The sequence below is a fragment of the Gallinula chloropus genome, assembly GCF_964237585.1.
Source record: "Gallinula chloropus genome assembly, chromosome: 4".
Classification (NCBI taxonomy): Eukaryota; Metazoa; Chordata; class Aves; order Gruiformes; family Rallidae; genus Gallinula; species Gallinula chloropus.
Window position 1 is genome coordinate 39,548,215 of NC_140088.1, and position 15,908 is coordinate 39,564,122.

Below are 15,908 nucleotides of genomic sequence, written 5' to 3' on the forward strand. Positions count from 1 at the left end.
AAGGAGACAGGATAGTTCATCACGAGTAATTGAAGGATGTAAATAACAAATAGGGGGAAGATTTATTTAGAGTGGAGGAAGCCTCAGGAAGCGTTGGGGGCCGGGGAGGGAAGTGGGAGAGGAGCCATTCGGTGGCTCATCAGGAATCAGTGAGGACCCATTGTCCTCAAACACTGTGCCCAAACTCCCCATCCAGACCCAAGCAGTGCCTCGTCCATCATGTCATCCCCATTTCAGGGTGTTTAATAGCATCAGCAGCCCCTTTTTGCACCGCGGGGAGTGGGGGTGTGAGTCGCCTGGGGCCGGTTCTCGCCTCAGATAAGGAAGAGAAAAGCCTAAAAGCAGGATTTGGTGGGACAGGACAGCTGCCTGATGCAATCAGTGCTGCTGGGGTGGGGTGGGCAGGCACCACAGGACACTCAAGCAGGGAGCTGCACTGTTTTTTTTGGCCTTAAATGCCCTGCCCCAGCTCAGCAGGCTGCAGTGCTGGCGTGTGCTGGGTGAGAATTTGTGCATTTCCCAAAGCCTAGGCTGGGGAAAAGCCCAGGGAGAGTTTGCACTGGGCTCAAGCCCCCCGTGTGGGGGTACCCAGGAGAGGCTGCAGGGTGCAGGGACAGCCCAGTGTGCACACATACCCCCAGCCCCCGCTCACGCACACACTAAAACCCAGCAATACCCCTCCCCAACCCACGCCACCCCACACCATGTCCCTCCCAACCCTACTCCCTCCTCATCCCCCCAGAGGGAACTGCACACACCCTGCTCCTTTTTTAACCAAAATTCATTTATTTGTCACAAAAACCAAAGCCCTGCAGGTGCCAGGGGGAGCCGCCCCTGCCTGAGCCCCCCAGGGGCTCCTCCCAGGGTCTGCCCAGCCCCTGCCTCAGTTTCCCCTTCCTATGAGCAGGGCTTTCCAGTGGGGAGGTCCCCAAAGCAAGCCAGGCTCTGGGGCAAGCAGGAGGTGGTGGGGTCCCCCCCAAGGAGACCAGCTCGGGGGGCACGGATGGGGGGGGGGGGAGGTTTCAGGGGTTTTGGGGGGTATGTTAGGCACGAAAGAGCGTCTCCTGGGTGGTGGGGTCCAGCTTGCCCCCTGGGATGGCTGTCCCCTTGCCGCCGGGGGGGTGGCTGTGCCCCGAGGAGTAGCTGGCGGAGCGGTCGGTCGCAGGGCCGGGGGTCCGGCAGCAGAGGAGGGCGGCGCAGGCATGGCGGAAGCGGGGGTCGAAGAAGGCATAGAGGAAGGGGTTGAGGCAGCTGTTGATGTAGGCGATGCCGGTGCAGTAGGGATGGAGGTTGTTGAGGAAGGCATGGAGGCCGCAGGACCACGGCAGCACCTCCAGGTCCATCAGGACATAGAGGGTCTTTACCAGGTGGAAGGGCAGCCAGCAGCCCCCGAAGGCGGCCACCAGCACGGTGATGATGGTGAGGAGTCGTTTGCGCTTGCGGGGCCCCTCAGCCCGCTCCCGGCGGAAGTGGCTGGCCACGGTGCGGGCGATGAAGAAGTAGCAGGTCAGCATGACGGCAAAGGGGGCCACGAAGCCCAGGGCGGTGGAGGAGAGCCCCAGCCCCACCTCCCAGGCACCCTCCGTCCCCGGGGCGGCCAGGCCCCCATAGTCCATGTAGCAGGTGATCTTGGTGTCCCCTCCCAGCGCGGCCGCCCGCCGCAGCACCAGGGCCGGCAGGGCGAGCAGAGCCGCCAGCGCCCACAGGGCCAATGTGGCCACCAGCCCGCTGACCCGCGAGCGCAGCTTGGCCGTGGCCAGGGGCCGGACGATGGCCAGGTAGCGATCGAAGCTCAGCCCCGTCAGGCAGAAGACGCTGGCGTACATATTGACGAAGACCAGGTAGCTGCTGACCTTGCAGGCAGCCGTGCCAAAGGGCCAGTGGTAGCCCAGCCAGGCGTAAGCAGCCCACAGCGGCAGGGTGGCCACGAAGGTGAGGTCGGCGACGGCCAGGTTGGCGATGAAGGTGTCAGCCGAGCGCCGGCGGTCCCGGCCGCCCTTGAAGACGGTCCAGAGGACCAGCCCGTTGCCCGCCGTGCCCAGCAGGAAGACCAGCAGGTAGATGGCAGGCAGCAGGGCCAGCGAGGGGGCCCACTCTGCGTACTCGCACTCGGTCTCATTGTCCCCGTAGGCGTAGGCGTCCGTCACCTCCTCCATGCCGCCAGACGCTGGGCTCAGCTCAGCTCAGCTCATCCCGGGCTCAGCGAGCTCCTCTGGCCCTCTGAGCCCGGCCCAACAAATCCCACCGCGTTACCTCCCCTTCCTCCTCCTCCTCCCCCGCCCTCCTCCTCCTTGATGGGACAGGACGGACAGACGGATGGATGGACAGAGCCCCCGTGGGAAATTTCACAGCTCCCCCCTTGCCCTCCACCCTCCATCTGGCTCCTCCCTGGGGGGTTTCACTGTGCTCTCACCTGGGTGTCAAAGCACCAACCCCCCCCCCCAAGAGAACCCCCAGCCCCCCACAAGGCAGCTGCCTCCCTGGAGGTCTCCGTCACCTTGTGGCGCCCAGGTCCAGTGCCGCAGCCAGGGGAAGCAGCTGTGGTGGGGCAGGGGGAGCGCAGGCACAGCACCCCGAAATTTGCCTTTGGGGTTTCACCCTTGGGGTGCTGCAGCCAGCGTTTGGCATTGGGGGGAGAGGGGGGGGTTTGCACATTGGGTGCAGCATTTGGTGTGGAGCATTGGGCATTTGGTGTCAGGGTGTTGCGTTTTGGGGGCAGGGGGGTGTTTGACGTTGGGACGTCGCCTTTAGCACTTGGGATTTTACATTTTGCATTTTGCTGACAGTTGTGGCACCAGGAGGGTCCCAAATCACTGGGGTCTGTTTCGGGCAGGACGTGCTGGGGAGAGCTGTATGCATTTACCAAAAGCCTAGGGAGGGGGAGCTCCGGGATGGCCCCCCCCACCATCCCACCACTTTAAGGCATCGTGTGCCAAAGGACAGGATGGGGACAGGGATAGAGAACCCTCACTGCATCCCGGTCCTGTGTGGGCTCTGCTGCTGTGTAAAGGAGCTGAATGCAGCAACGCCTTCAGCCCAGCCAGGAAAGAAGAAAAATCACACCCCACCCCAAAAATAAACTATGGGAAGGAGCAGGGGGAGGGTAAAGAGCTCCTGGGGCACAGCAGAGCTGTGGGGACAGGGCTGTCCTGCCGGAGCTGAGCTCCCAGTTACAGCTTTGGAGAAAAGGACTGGAAAAGATGAGAGAGACTGAGCAGAAAGTCCGAAAAGCTGGGGGGTCGGGAACTGCCAGGGGGGCTCAGGCTGGGCCAGGAGCCAGAGGAGCAGAGGTGCCTTTTGCTGTTGGGAAAGGTAAATCACAAGGGCTGTGAAAGCAGGGGCATTAAAACCCTGGGTAGGGGGGAGGAACTACATGGAGAGGGGAGCCTCCCCCCCTAATACCCCCTGACCCCCTTTCTCCAGCACAGCGGGTCCCTTTTCCCAGCAAAGTGGTGGGAAAGCAAAGGGATGGCAGTGTAATTTGGTGGCTGATGAGGAGGAGTGGAGGGGGGGGAAGCTCAAAGGTGTGTCCGAAATCAGAAGGGAGGGCGAGGGGCTGGGAAATGGGGATGCAGGGTGGGAGGTCACCACCCTGTGAGAAGGAACCGGGGTGCAGTGGGGCAGCGGATACCAGGGCAGTGCTGTGGCAAAGGTGCCAGCCAGGCCGCGAGCTGGACAGGAAAGCTGCTGGAAGTGACACCCGAATGTGGGGGCTACCGGTTTGGGGCAAAACCCCCAGGTTTGTGTAACGGGGAGGGGGAGACTGAGCCGTGCACAAAGCCTGCCTGACAGAGACGTTACCTAAGCCCATGAGGTAATAAACAGAATAAAGCAGGGAAATGAAAGGAAATGTTAATTAGACCCGTGGCAGCGCCAGGAACCGCTACAAAGGGAGATGTTCCAGCCGTGTAACGAAGATCACTATTAATAACGATCCCGGCTATTTCCATCTCCTGTGGGAAGCGCGGAGCAGGTAACCCTTTGCAGCCCTGCCAACGCCGTGCCGGGGGATCTGAAAGGACCCCGGTGCCCTCCCCACTGCCCCGGGATACTCGGTGCCGTGCTGGGGTCCCAGCATGATGCCGAGCTCCAGCCCCCCCCTCCCCAACAACTGCAGCCTCATCCTGTGGCCCCGAGCCCCCTCAGGGTGTTTGCCGTAGCCGTGGGGGGTGGGATGATGGCCAGGGCTGGATGAAGGGCCCCGAAGCTGCGGGGTGTTATCAGCAGTGGGGGTGGCAGGGCTGATAACCAACACCGTTATCTGTGCCGTGGGTGGGCAGCAGGAATGTGGCCCGGGGGGAGGTGGTTGGGGGTGTGGAGCCCGGCAGCAAGGGGCGCTTCAGGGACCACCCATAACCCCATCCCCAGCAGCAGCGAGACACTCAGGCACCCGCACCCCACACCCTGCATCCCTGGGGAATCAATCTGGCAGCCGGCAGCTCCACAAAGATGGCAGCACAGAGCCAGACCCTCGGCCGCCCCAGCCCCGCCCCCCCCCCCGGGGGCAGCACCCCAGGGTACAGGGGGCTGAGCTCTCTGCAGCTGCAGGACGGAGCCGAGGTCTGGGGGTGAGCTGGAGCCCCGACACCAGCTCATGGTGTGAAGCTTTGCCAGAGAACTTGAGCCATCAAGCGTTCCTCAGCTTGGAGCCGTGGGCTGCTTGGCAGGCCTGGCACAAAGCCCACCCCCGGGGGGGTAACCGTACCCCCGTGTTCCCTGGTGCCCCTGGAGAACCCCCACCGGGGGTCAGGATGTGGAGCTGAGCCCCCGGCACTGCTGGCACCATCTGCCAGGAAGGGCAGCAATGGGATGTGGCAGCTTCCACGGCAGCCGGCTGGAGTCACCCACATCCTACTCAGGAAACAGCAGCTCCTTGGCCACGTCCCCTCAGCCTCCCCCTCCATCCACCTCGGGGTCCCCATGGCAGGGACACGGCCAGGCCATGTGCCCCAGCAGCAGGCACGGTGGCCACTTGGCTCACCCATGCAGCTGGAAGCCCAAGGCATGGGGGTACTTGTGGCACTCCCTGGCAGCGCCGTGCTTCTCCCCCCGCGCTGTGAGGGGCGTCCAGCTGCAGCGAGGGGGATCCCCCTTCCTCTACCGCCACGTCTCAGGGCACAGCTCACCAGGGGGACCAGGGCTCACCCCCCTTCGCAGGGCCTGGGGGTTGGGGTAACTGGGCCTGCCACAAGACTTGGGGTTGGGGGGCTCTGTACCCCCGCTTTCTCGGGTGACGCCGCACCCAGGCGTGTGCCCAGCTGCGCACGCTGGCCCTGTGCTGGCAGCCACGGCCTCGGGCTGCGCCCGGGGGGGATGGGGGGGGCTCGGTCCTGCCCACGGGTGCCTCCACGGCCGCAGCCTCGGGCAGAGGCGCGGGCTGAGAGCTCCTCCTGGTGGCAGTCGCCCCCCTCACCCTCCCCGAGGGTTCAGAGAAGAGCCGGGACTCCTCCAAAACCAACCAAAGATTTATTGTCCTGTCCCAGAGGCACCGCGATCCAGAGCAGTTGCTCTCCGTCTGAGGGTGATACAAGAGCAGGGGGCGAGAGGAAAGGCAGGGGGTCTGCTGTCCCCTGTCAGCCCCTGGGGACACAGGTACCAAGGGGACTGGGGCGCGGGGGAGGCCCGTGGGCACAGGAGGGGGGGAGGAAGGGACAGGGAGGGGGGATGGGGACCCTGCGAGCGTCATACAAAGTGCATAGATGTGTGTGAGCACCCCCAGGAGGGGCAGCCCAGATCCTGGGGTGCAGCAGCCATCGGCCTCGGGGACACGCGGGCGGGAGCAAGCCTGGAAGAGACTGGGGTGGGGTGGAGGGTTGGCTCCCTCTGGGGAGCACAGAGCCCAGGGCCATGGGGACACGTCCCCACCTGGGCTCCCTCTGCCTGCAGGTCCCACTCCAGGCCCTCCGAGGGGGGTGCAGGCCCCCACAGCATCCCCCCGGCTCCCACACTCACCCCACTCAAGGTTTCTTCTTTTTCAGCTTCAGTGCCTGCAGCCAGTGAGGGGGGGAGCCCTCAGACCTGGGAGGTGGTAGCACAGCATTGGCACATGCCCCCCCTCAAAACACCCCAGGGACACAGACCAACTCCTGGGGCACAGCCAAGAGGCTTCCTGGCCGATATCTGCTGCCCAGGGGGTACGGCAGAGCAGGTGCCCGGTCCCAGCCAGGCCAGTACCCAGCCCCCACACCACTTGAGGTGCCCACCAGGGGAGCCCCAGCAACACTCACATCCTTCCCACCCCTAAAGCACCCCAAAACCCCTGTGCCTCTGGAAACAGCGCCCCCGGAGAACCAGGTAATGGCCCCCAACACCTCCCCATTTAGCACCCTCAGCACTGGCCCCACATCCCCAAGCCTGCACACACCCCCAGGCCCCATTCCCACTGTCATCGCTCCAGCACAGCCCTCGCCTCCCCAAGAGGGTCCCACACCCCCAACTCACCCCGAGGACTTCTCTGGCTTGGGGGGCAGTGCCAGGGGCTTCCCACTCAGGCCGGGGATCTTGCAGGACTTGGAGCGCTGCACGTGGGCATCCTTGGGGGGGGCTGCCTTGCTGTCCCCTGGTACTGCCCCCTCCTCAGCTGAGCGGTTTCGGCCCCTCAGCTTGGCCTGGGTGCGGAGGAGTGAAGTCAGGCTGGCCCGGGGCTCTGTCCCCTCCTCCATCCTCCCACTGCCTCCTCCCTGTTGTCCCCCCCCATGCTGCCTGCATCCCCAGCCCTAGCCTGCCTCAGTTTCCCTTCCAGGCTCAGAGGCATCACCCCTCCATCACTCACCTTGAGGGCAGAGGTGTTGAGGCCAGGGAAGAGTGGCACCTTCACACCCTTGCCCGATGTGGACGCTCGCACCCGCCGGCTCTTGGGCTCTTCCACCACCTCCTCATCAGAGGACGCTGCGGGGCGAGCTGGCTGGGGCTCTGCGGGAAGGACACGAGGCACAGTGTCCCGTCAGACAGCTCTGCCGAGGACAGACAGCCCCCACCATCCCTCCTCCTCCTGCTCTGGCTGCCCCATGGGCTCTCACCTGTGGAATCCCGGAAGATCCAGCTGTCCCCTTCCGAGGTGGCTCCGGGGCGGAGAGCTGGCGCCCGGTGCCTGCGCTTGCGGCCCAGGTTGGCCTTGCTGCGGTACACGCTGCTGTCCAGGATCTCCGTGTCCTGCAGAGCCACAGGGACAGCTCAGTGCCCAGCACCAGGACCCACGCTGCACCCAGCCAGCCAGCCCACGGAGCCCCACCATAACCCTGAATCCAGAGGCTGTTCTTTGGGGGAGGCTGCAGGCAGAGGGGAAAGCCCCCCGTCCCCAGAGCGACGGGAACAGGGCCCCCACACAGGCACCTTGGTAACAGCCAGGCACCCCCGGGCTGTACGAGGGGGTTGGAGGCTGCCCCATGATCCCTCACCTCCAGGAAGGAGAACTCCTGCCCGGCATGCTCTGTGGATCCCTCGGCTTGAGGAGTGCCCAGGGAGAGACGCTTCTCCTCCCAGCTTGGGGGTCTTTTCCCATCCAGGTGGTCCGAGGGGGGTTCTTCGCTCTCCGAGTCTGACAGGGTCTCACCGGAAGCCTCCGGCTGCAGAGGGGAGGCTCTGAGGCTCCGCGGGGCAGCAGCCAGCCCAGAGATGTCCCTTTCCTCCTCCATGGGGCCAGACAGCTCACTCCAGGGGGGCTCTGCAGTGAGGGGGTCAGCTGGCACATCGCCCACCAGTGGGCTGGAGTCCGAGGGATAGACGCTTCTGCTCAGGGAAACAAGGCAAGACCCCACAGTTCCCCCAGGTCCAGCTGACCCGAGCGTTTCCCCTGCCCCGACCCCTGTCTCCATCAGCCTCCAGGGGAAACTGAGGCACGGGGACAGCCAAATGCTGCTCCCGCAACACTGGAACAGGACCCAGGTGTCCAGCACTCTGCCCCCATCTCCCAGGATGTCACACCAATGGGGTGGAGCCTCTGGAAAGTTCCCTCAAGGTTCCTGCCCAAAGGCTGTGGCAAAACCTGGGGTCTGGGGAGAGCAAGGAGGCTGCCAGACTCACAGGAGATTCAGGCCAACTCTGGTAGCAGAGGACGGGGTCAGCCCTACCCCCCAAGGGTCAGCAGGCCCGTGAGGCTTCCACCTCCCTCCTCCCAGCATCCTGATTTTCAGGTAGTGTAAGGGAATTCAACATTCATCAACCTCCAAAGATTTGGCTGCAATCAGGGTTCTGACACCCAAGTGAAGCAAGAAGGGCACAGGACTAACTCCGCCTGCTTTTTGGGCGGGGTGAGGGAACACCAGCCCCCCTCCCCAAACTTGGCATGCAGGTCCCCACATCGGAGGGAGAGCAGAATAAGGAGTCCCAGTGGCATTGGCCCTTCTAGATCACCTTGAGACAGTAGGTCCTGCCAGGACGGATTGAAACCCAGACCCTTGAAAAATTCCTGCCCCCATTGCAGGGCTGGAGGCTCTGCAGGGAAAGGTGGAGGCTGGGGAAAAGGAGTGCTGGCAGCATGGGAACGGAGGTAACACATCCCCAGCTACAAGCAAGGCATGGCAAGTTGCCAGCACGAGCTCCATGGTGTGGCAACAAACCACCACAGGACAGCAGGGGCACCCGAGGGGGCCAGATCCCTCCCCAGGACTGTGCTGCCAATGCTGACTCCCTGCTCACCTGTCCATTGATCCGGTGTCACCTCCCGGGCTCTGCTCTCCAGTGCCGAAGTCCCGGCTCCGGGCGGCGCAACGGGCACCGAATGCGCTAGCCCACTCCTGGCGCTTGGCCTCAGCATCGCGCTGCTCCGTGCTCCAGCCAGCTGTGTCGGGGGCCCGGCTCCAGCCTGGCTCTTCCAGGCCAGGCACTGGGGCAGGCAGGGCACCCAGGCCCTGACCCCATGCCGTCTGGCCCAGCCCAACCCTGCTGGCATCACCAGCACCTGGGTGGCTGGTGGCAGCTGGGCTGCTGAAGGAGAAGTCACCATGCCAGCCTGCCAGGGGCTTCTGCGGGTCCCCGGGCCTCGATCTGCTGGCCCAGGACATTGAGTCGTCTGACGACGCTCTGGCACTGAAGGAATCCGGCACCCGCTCTGTCCCAATGATACCAAACTGGTTGTTACACTCAGTTCCTCCAAGCTCTTCAGCCCAGTCCCTACTCTTGGTGGTACCACGCTCCTGCCGGTCGGAGCTGCCCCAGCCAGGCTCCTGGGCCGAGGAATCGGGACCATGGGAGCCAGGCAATTCATCTTTCCTGACGCCAAAAGCATCGACCAGCTCCGTCTGGCCAATGCTGAGCTCGCCAGCCCAGCTCAGCCGGCCTGGGCTAAACTCTCCTCCTTCCTGTTCAGTGTTCGCAGAGCTGCGCTCACCGGCCCAGGCCGCTCGGCTGGGGCTGAACTCCCGGTCCTGGCTCTCCACATCCCTGGCATGGCACTCATCTTGCCAGGCAGGCCTGCTGGGGCTCAACCTGCTGTCCTTGGGCTCCATGGCACGGTCGCTGCACTCGCTGGCCCAGGCCGCTCTGCTGGGGCTGAATTCTCTGTCCTGACTCTCCATGCCTCGGGTACTGCACTCACCAGTCCAGGCTGGTCTGCTGGGGCTGAATTCTCTGTCCTGGCTCTCTATGTCCCTGGTGCTGTATTCAGGAGCCTCGGCCAGCCTGTTGTGACTGCTGAACTCCCGGCTCTCCACATCCCTGCTGCTGTATCCATCATCCCAGGCTGGTCTGCTGGAGCTGAACTCCCGTTCCCGGCTGTCCACATCCCTGGCACTGTATCCGTCATCCCAGGCTGGTCTGCTGGGGCTGAACTCTTGGTCCTGGCTCTCCATGCCCCGGGTGCTGCATTCACCATCCCAGGCTGGTCTGCTGGGGCTGAACTCTTGGTCCTGGCTCTCCATGCCCTGGGTGCTGCGCTCACCATCCCAGGCTGGTCTGCTGGGGCTGAACTCTTGGTCCTGGCTCTCCATGCCCTGGGTGCTGCGTTCACCATCCCAGGCTGGTCTGCTGGGGCTGAACTCTTGGTCCTGGCTTTCCATGCCCTGGGTGCTGCGTTCACCATCCCAGGCTGGTCTGCTGGGGCTGAACTCTTGGTCCTGGCTTTCCATGCCCTGGGTGCTGCGCTCACCATCCCAGGCTGGTCTGCTGGGGCTGAACTCTTGGTCCTGGCTTTCCATGCCCTGGGTGCTGCGTTCACCATCCCAGGCTGGTCTGCTGGGGCTGAACTCCCGGTCCTGGCTCTCCATGTCCTGGGTGCTGTACTTGCTGTCCCAGGCTGGCCTGTTGAACTCCTTCTCTGGGGTCCCAGCGTCCCCAGTGCTGGATCTGCCAGCCCAGCCCAGTGTAAAATCCTTGTCCTTGGTCTCAGCATCCCTGTTGTTGTATTTACTGGCCCAGTCCGGAGCGAGCTCCCTGTCCTTCATCTCCGCCTCACCGGTGCTGTATCCACCAGCCCACGCAGGTGCGACCTCCCGGTCCCGGCTCTCCAGGTCCCTGGAGCTGTACCCACCAACCCAGCTGGTCCTCCTGGAGCTCGGCTGCTCACCCTGCTGCTGGCCGTGTCCCACGCCACAGCCGCTGCTCCAGTCAGCCTTCCCGGGGCCCGGCTCCTCCCTGCTGCCCACACTGTCCAAGCCGTAGCCCACGCCCCAGCTGGGTTTGCCGGCACCGAAGTCTTGATCCTGCTGGCAGCTTTCCCCCGCGCCATGGGGTTTGGACCACTCCTTGCAGCTCAGTCCCATCTCCCCCATCGGCTCCGTCCCTTTGTAATTGCTGCCCCAATCCTTCGTGGTAGCGCTGAACGGCCCGTCGTGCCGGTCCCCATCCCCGACGCTGCAGGTGCTGTCCCAGCTTGATTTGGTCCCGAATTCCCGGTCCGCCTCCGTTTCACCAGGCCAGTCTCTCTCCCTGGACACAGCCTCCTGCGTCCAGCTGAAGGAACCAGCCTGCTGAGTTCTGCCAATGCCAAATTCACTGCACAGGTCCTTACGCGACCAGCCAAGCAGGTCCTGGGGGCAGAGGGAAAGAAGGGGATTAAAGGGGGCCGCAGCCCCGGCTCAAGCCAGAGGAGTGAGGGGAAGAGGGGAAGAAATACCCTCAGATGCCTAGGGGAACACAAGCAGGGTCCTGTCCCGAGAGGAGGGGGCCAGATCTTACCACTTGCCCTGCCCACCCCGCAGGACCCCCATTTCTGGCTGCCCCACAGTAGCCAGAGCAGGCCAAGGCCCTCCCCAGCCCAGCTCATCCCATGGTTCCCGGACAGCCAGCAGCCACCAGAGGATGGCCATGCTCCGGAACGTGGCTCCCCAGCCCATGGCCTGGCACCAGTGAACCCTTGCCACCACACCCCTACCCGTGCCTCCTTACCTGCGTTCCCTCGGCATCCGGAGAGCCGTGCCCCACGGCGTGGGCCCCAGGTGACGCCAGCAGCTCAGTCAGCCAGCCTGGGTCGGCGTGGGGATTGTGGTCCCTCAAGGATCCCTCAGCCTGGCCTGGCCCCCCGGGGCCCTGCAGGCTCACTGGGCGGTTGCCCGCCAACGCCCAGGCTGAGTCAGGCGGATCTGGCGGGGTGGCATCGGTGAGAAGGGCAGGCTGGGCAGGGGTCTCGGGCTCCGTCACGCAGAGAGGGGAGCAGGGCACTGCGGGACCCCGCTCTGCCTCTCCTTCCTCCTCCGAGCCCTCAGCCTCTTGCTGGGCCACAGGTCCCCCAGGGCATGGAGCCCCCTCAGCTCCCCGGCTGCCATCGACTGTGGGGCCAGGCCCTTCGGAGCCACTGTCACCCCGGGAGCGCGGGGGGCAAGGGGACAGACCCTCCCCATCTGACTCACCCTCCCCAGAGAGCCCCGAGTCAGCTGCCTCCCGGATGGGAGACTGGGGAGGGGATGCCAGCCACCGTGACCCCCGCGAGGGAAATGTCCACTCAAAGGACTGGGAAAGGCTCCAGCCAGACTCACTGCCCAGGGACGGCTCTGGCAGCACATCCCCAGGATGGGGCAGGGCACTCAGTGAGCCCCCCAGATCCCCCATGCCCTGCCCCGTGGCCACGGGCCGCAACACCCCCTCCGAAGCACGACGGAGCCCTGAGTCCCTGGAAGGGGGAGGGGGACTGTAATTGGGACTCTCAGGGGACCGTGGGGACACCAGGGAGTCATCAGGTCCTTCCGGGGAGCCAGGGGGACGGGAGGCTTTAGCAGGGGGCTCAGGGGGTGGGCTGGGGGAGGATGAGTATTCAGCGGCAGCCTCGGGGGAGCCAGGGGGGCAGGTGGCTCTGGGGGGCAGTTCAGGAGTGCCGGGGGGGCTGACAGTATTGGGGGATCCCTCTCCGGGAGTGTGGGGGGAGCCGGGGGAGCGGGAGATGCCGAACCGGGCTTCAGCTGCAGAGGAGGGAGCACCGGGGGCCTGGATGGAGGCAGCCGAGACCTTGTCCAGGGGCCGAGCAGGGGATTCGGGGGAGCCAGGGGCCAGCGTGGGGGAGCCAGGGGCTGGGAGCTCTGGGGGGGCATCAGGAGAGCCGGGGGCTGAGGCAGAGGGCTCGGTAGGCTGGAAGGGAGCTCCAGAGGCCAGGCAGGTAGGGGGCCTTGGGGAGCCAGGGGGTTCAAGGGCGCCCGGCTGGAGAGAGGAGAGCTGTGAAAAGAGCCAGGGTGGGGGGTGGTCTCACATCATCCTAGAGGAAACTCCCAGGCATTCCCTGTCCCCCAAATCTCATTCCTCCCTCTCTGGCAGGGGTTCTGCCCGCCAGCACCCCCTCCCTTCCCAAACCCAAGGCAGGAGGTGCCCACGCTTCCTGCCAGCCCCAGGCTGCTTCCTGCGTGACTCAGCCCGGGCGGCTCCCAGCGGCCCCCAGCCTCCCCCCACCACCGCCCCCGGGCAGGGCACGGCAGAGCCCCGCACACCCCCCCCACCACTGCTCCCCGTGAATGCCCACCCTCTGGCAGTGTGGAGACAGATGGTGAGGAAGAAATGAAGCAGGAGGAAGCAAAAACACCCCCAAGCCTGGATCCCTCACCCCATAGCGGGGCTCACACCCCCCCCAGCCAGCACCACCAGAGTTAGCACCCCACACTGGGGTGATCCCTGGGCTGCCACCCCCGGTGTCCCAGTCAGTCACTGTGCAGGGGGTTGGCAGGGAGCCCAGAGGGGCCTGCCCTGCCACATACCTGCCGGGTCACCAAACCAAACCCTGGCCGGTGACTCATGGCTGCTCCCTGCCCACGCCTCGGCAGCGGTGCTGGCACACACACCACCCCCCTCCAAAAGCCTGGTCTCGTGCCTGGGCACCCAGAGAGGGGGCACCCAGCTTTCCGGGAGGAAAGGGCAGTCAGCACCCCAAGGAGAAAGGAGAGAGACGCACCCCGCAGAGAGGGAGCCCCGGAGGAGACAGGAGAGCCCCGAAGGAGAGAGCCCAGGAGCGGAGCCGCCGCAGCACGGAAGGGCGAGGCGAGAACTCACGTCAGGGGGGGAAGGCGGCCTCCGGTGTCCACGGGGATCCCCGGCACAGCTCGGGCCAGCTGGGGGGGAGCCGCTGCCAAAGAGAAATGGGAAAGGAGGGTGAATTCCCCCCCGTGCACCTCCGCTCTCCTCTCCCACCACCTGCAGGGGCACCTGCCAGCCCCGAACCACCCGCTCTGGCCACAGGAGGATGGAGTTGGGCGAACCACAAGCGGCCCTTCAACCACCACAAGCCGTACCCACACCCAGCACTGAGTTATCGGCCAGGTTTTTTTCACTGTAGAGGGAAGGGCGGCAAAGCAGCCACAATCCCCCTTCCGGAAAGTTTTCAGCCCTTCAGAGAGTGAGTTTCTCACACTCCAGTTTAAAATAGCCCCCATCTCACTCTCCCAGAGGTACCCAGCTTTCGGGAGTATGGCCAAGCGCTGGCTCCTGCCCAGCACACCCTGCAGCCAGGAGTCCCACAAATCTGCCCACTTCCCCCCACCCGGCAGGAAGCAAAGCAGTAAGGGTGGGAAAAAAGGAACGTTTTCCCAGGGGAGCGACCCCTCCCCGTTATTCCTGCCCTGGGGATGGCCGCTGCTGGGCAGCGGGACAGCCAGCTGGCCAGCTTCCCAGCCCTCAGGGGCTGCAGGCGCAGAGGCAGCTCCTCGACCGGGACAGCCCGTTCCTGTGGTCTGAACAAACCGCCTGGTGCTGCGGCGGCCACCTCGGCCTGCCCACCAAGGCAGCGCACGGCATCACCTACTTTGGAGGAACACTGGTCTCCTGCTAGCAACCAGACTTCAGCTCCATTATTCCCCTCCCTGGGACAGCTCAGAGCAACATCCCCTACCCCTGCAGCCCCTCATCCCACCCCAGGGTCAGTCCCTAGGCCCTCACCTTGTCTCGCCAACTGGGCCTCCGTCATCCCCCGTCCCCAGATCACCCGCCGTGGGTTGGGGTGTCTGGTGGGTTTCACTGGGGGGGGTTCCATCCGCATCCCCGCTGGGGCGCCTCCGGAAAGCAGAAAACGTCTTGGATCCGAAGCGAGAGGGGGGATCAGGGCAAAAGGGTGAGAGCCGGGATCGGTCTGGGCTCCCCGGACCCTCCCTGCTGTCCATCTTGGCCAGGATCTCCTCCACGGTGGTGCCTGGAAACCGCTCCGGTTTGGTTGCCACTGGCACTGGCGTCACTTTGAAGGGAGCCGGGCCTTTGCGAGATGGGGTTGGCGGAGTGGGGGGCACCTCCTCAACGGGGATCGAACTGGGGTTCTCAGCGGCTGCAATGGGAGGGGATGGGAGCCCCTTCCCATTGGGGGTCTCGGCTGACTTGATGGTGAAGGAGGGACGCCTGAGGGGCCCCCCAGAGCTGCCCCCGCCGTAGGGCTGCGGCCCTGCCAGGCGGTTCATCTTCTCAGCGGAGGGCAGCTCTGGGCGAGGGTGCCGCAGCCCCGGTGGGGTGTTTGGCAGGGAGGGCTTGGCGGGCAGGGCCGGCTTGGGCAGCACCCGGGGTTTGGGGCGGACAGGCGGCTTGGGGCGAGCAGTGCCTGTGAGAGAAGAGAGGAGAGGAGAAACGTGGTGTTAGAGGAAAACCATGGCCGCACTGGGCTCCCCAGGGCAGGTCAGCCACGCACACCGGGCCAAGAACAGACCTCAGGCACCAGCCCGGCATCCCCAGGGTGCCTTTCCCAGTGCTGACCAGACCAGCCAACGCCTCGACCGATTTCTCCCACCCCCACCGTGGGGAGACAGACCTTTCTCAGGGCTGCTGGCCGCCAGCCCAGCCCCCCCGGCGCCAGAGGCGCAGGGCAAGGCGGGGCATAGGGGCTGCGGCTGGGAGGCCATGGTGAAACTGGGGCCGTGGCTTAGCGGACGCAGCGCAGGGTCAGCCCCTAGGGAGAGAAGGAGGAGGGGAAAGCATTTTAGAGAGCATGCCTTGAAGACTGGAGGGACCCAGCGGCAGACAGCTGCTTCCTCTGGCCACGCTGTGCCACAGTACCAACCTCCCGGCCCTGTGCCAAACCCCCATGTCCACCTGTGCCGGCACCTGGACAGCGTGCCAAACCGCTATCGCTCCGCCAACCCTCTCGTGGCCGGTACCACCCTTTGTACACCGTCCCCGACTCGCCCACACTAACCCCAGACACCACATCAACCCCCCTCTGCCTGTACCCCCTCACACCCGTCAGTGGTCGTCCTGTATCCCGGACCGGCTCCCGCATGCCGCAAGCCCCCAGTACGGTGCGGTTCCTCCTTTGCCTGTACCACCCCTGTGTTAGCCCGGCCCAGCACCCCAACACGCACACGTCATCCCTCCCGACCTGTGCCAATCCGCATGAAACACCGGGCCGGCCCCCAGTTTGCCCCAGTAAACCCCTCAGCCCGCCAGCCCCTCGCCCACCACCCCCAGCCCCACGCAGGGGGTACCAACCTCCCCCCAAATCCTCATGGGGGCCAGGCGCCCCCCGCCACACACACACCCCCCCGCCAGCTCCAGCGCAGGGGCCAGTGAGTGCCCACTCA

General features: G+C 65.0%; 2 protein-coding genes across 2 annotated transcripts; both read right to left on the reverse strand.

The window, feature by feature from the left end:
* Nucleotides 1-796: 796 nt before the first annotated feature.
* APLNR (apelin receptor) lies at nt 797-2,208 on the reverse strand. The gene has a single exon (XM_084264101.1). It carries the CDS (start codon nt 2,154-2,156, stop codon nt 1,044-1,046), a length of 1,113 nt encoding a protein of 370 aa, XP_084120227.1. The 5' UTR covers nt 2,157-2,208; the 3' UTR covers nt 797-1,043.
* A 3,256-nt stretch (nt 2,209-5,464) lies between these two features.
* TNKS1BP1 (tankyrase 1 binding protein 1) lies at nt 5,465-15,230 on the reverse strand (the record flags this gene model as incomplete). Its single annotated transcript, XM_084264073.1, has 12 exons — nt 5,465-5,795; nt 5,953-6,018; nt 6,442-6,608; nt 6,773-6,912; nt 7,020-7,152; nt 7,398-7,728; nt 8,638-10,024; nt 10,154-10,964; nt 11,323-12,579; nt 13,405-13,477; nt 14,287-14,932; nt 15,140-15,230. The coding sequence occupies 11 exons, from the start codon at nt 15,228-15,230 to the stop codon at nt 5,958-5,960; spliced, it is 5,097 nt and encodes a 1,698-aa protein (XP_084120199.1). The 3' UTR covers nt 5,465-5,795; nt 5,953-5,957.
* Nucleotides 15,231-15,908: the final 678 nt, after the last annotated feature.

Coding starts and splice junctions, on each gene's coding strand:
- APLNR (XM_084264101.1), bottom strand. CDS start 2,156: ATGGAGGAGGTGACGGACGCCTACGCCTACGGGGACAATGAGACCGAG.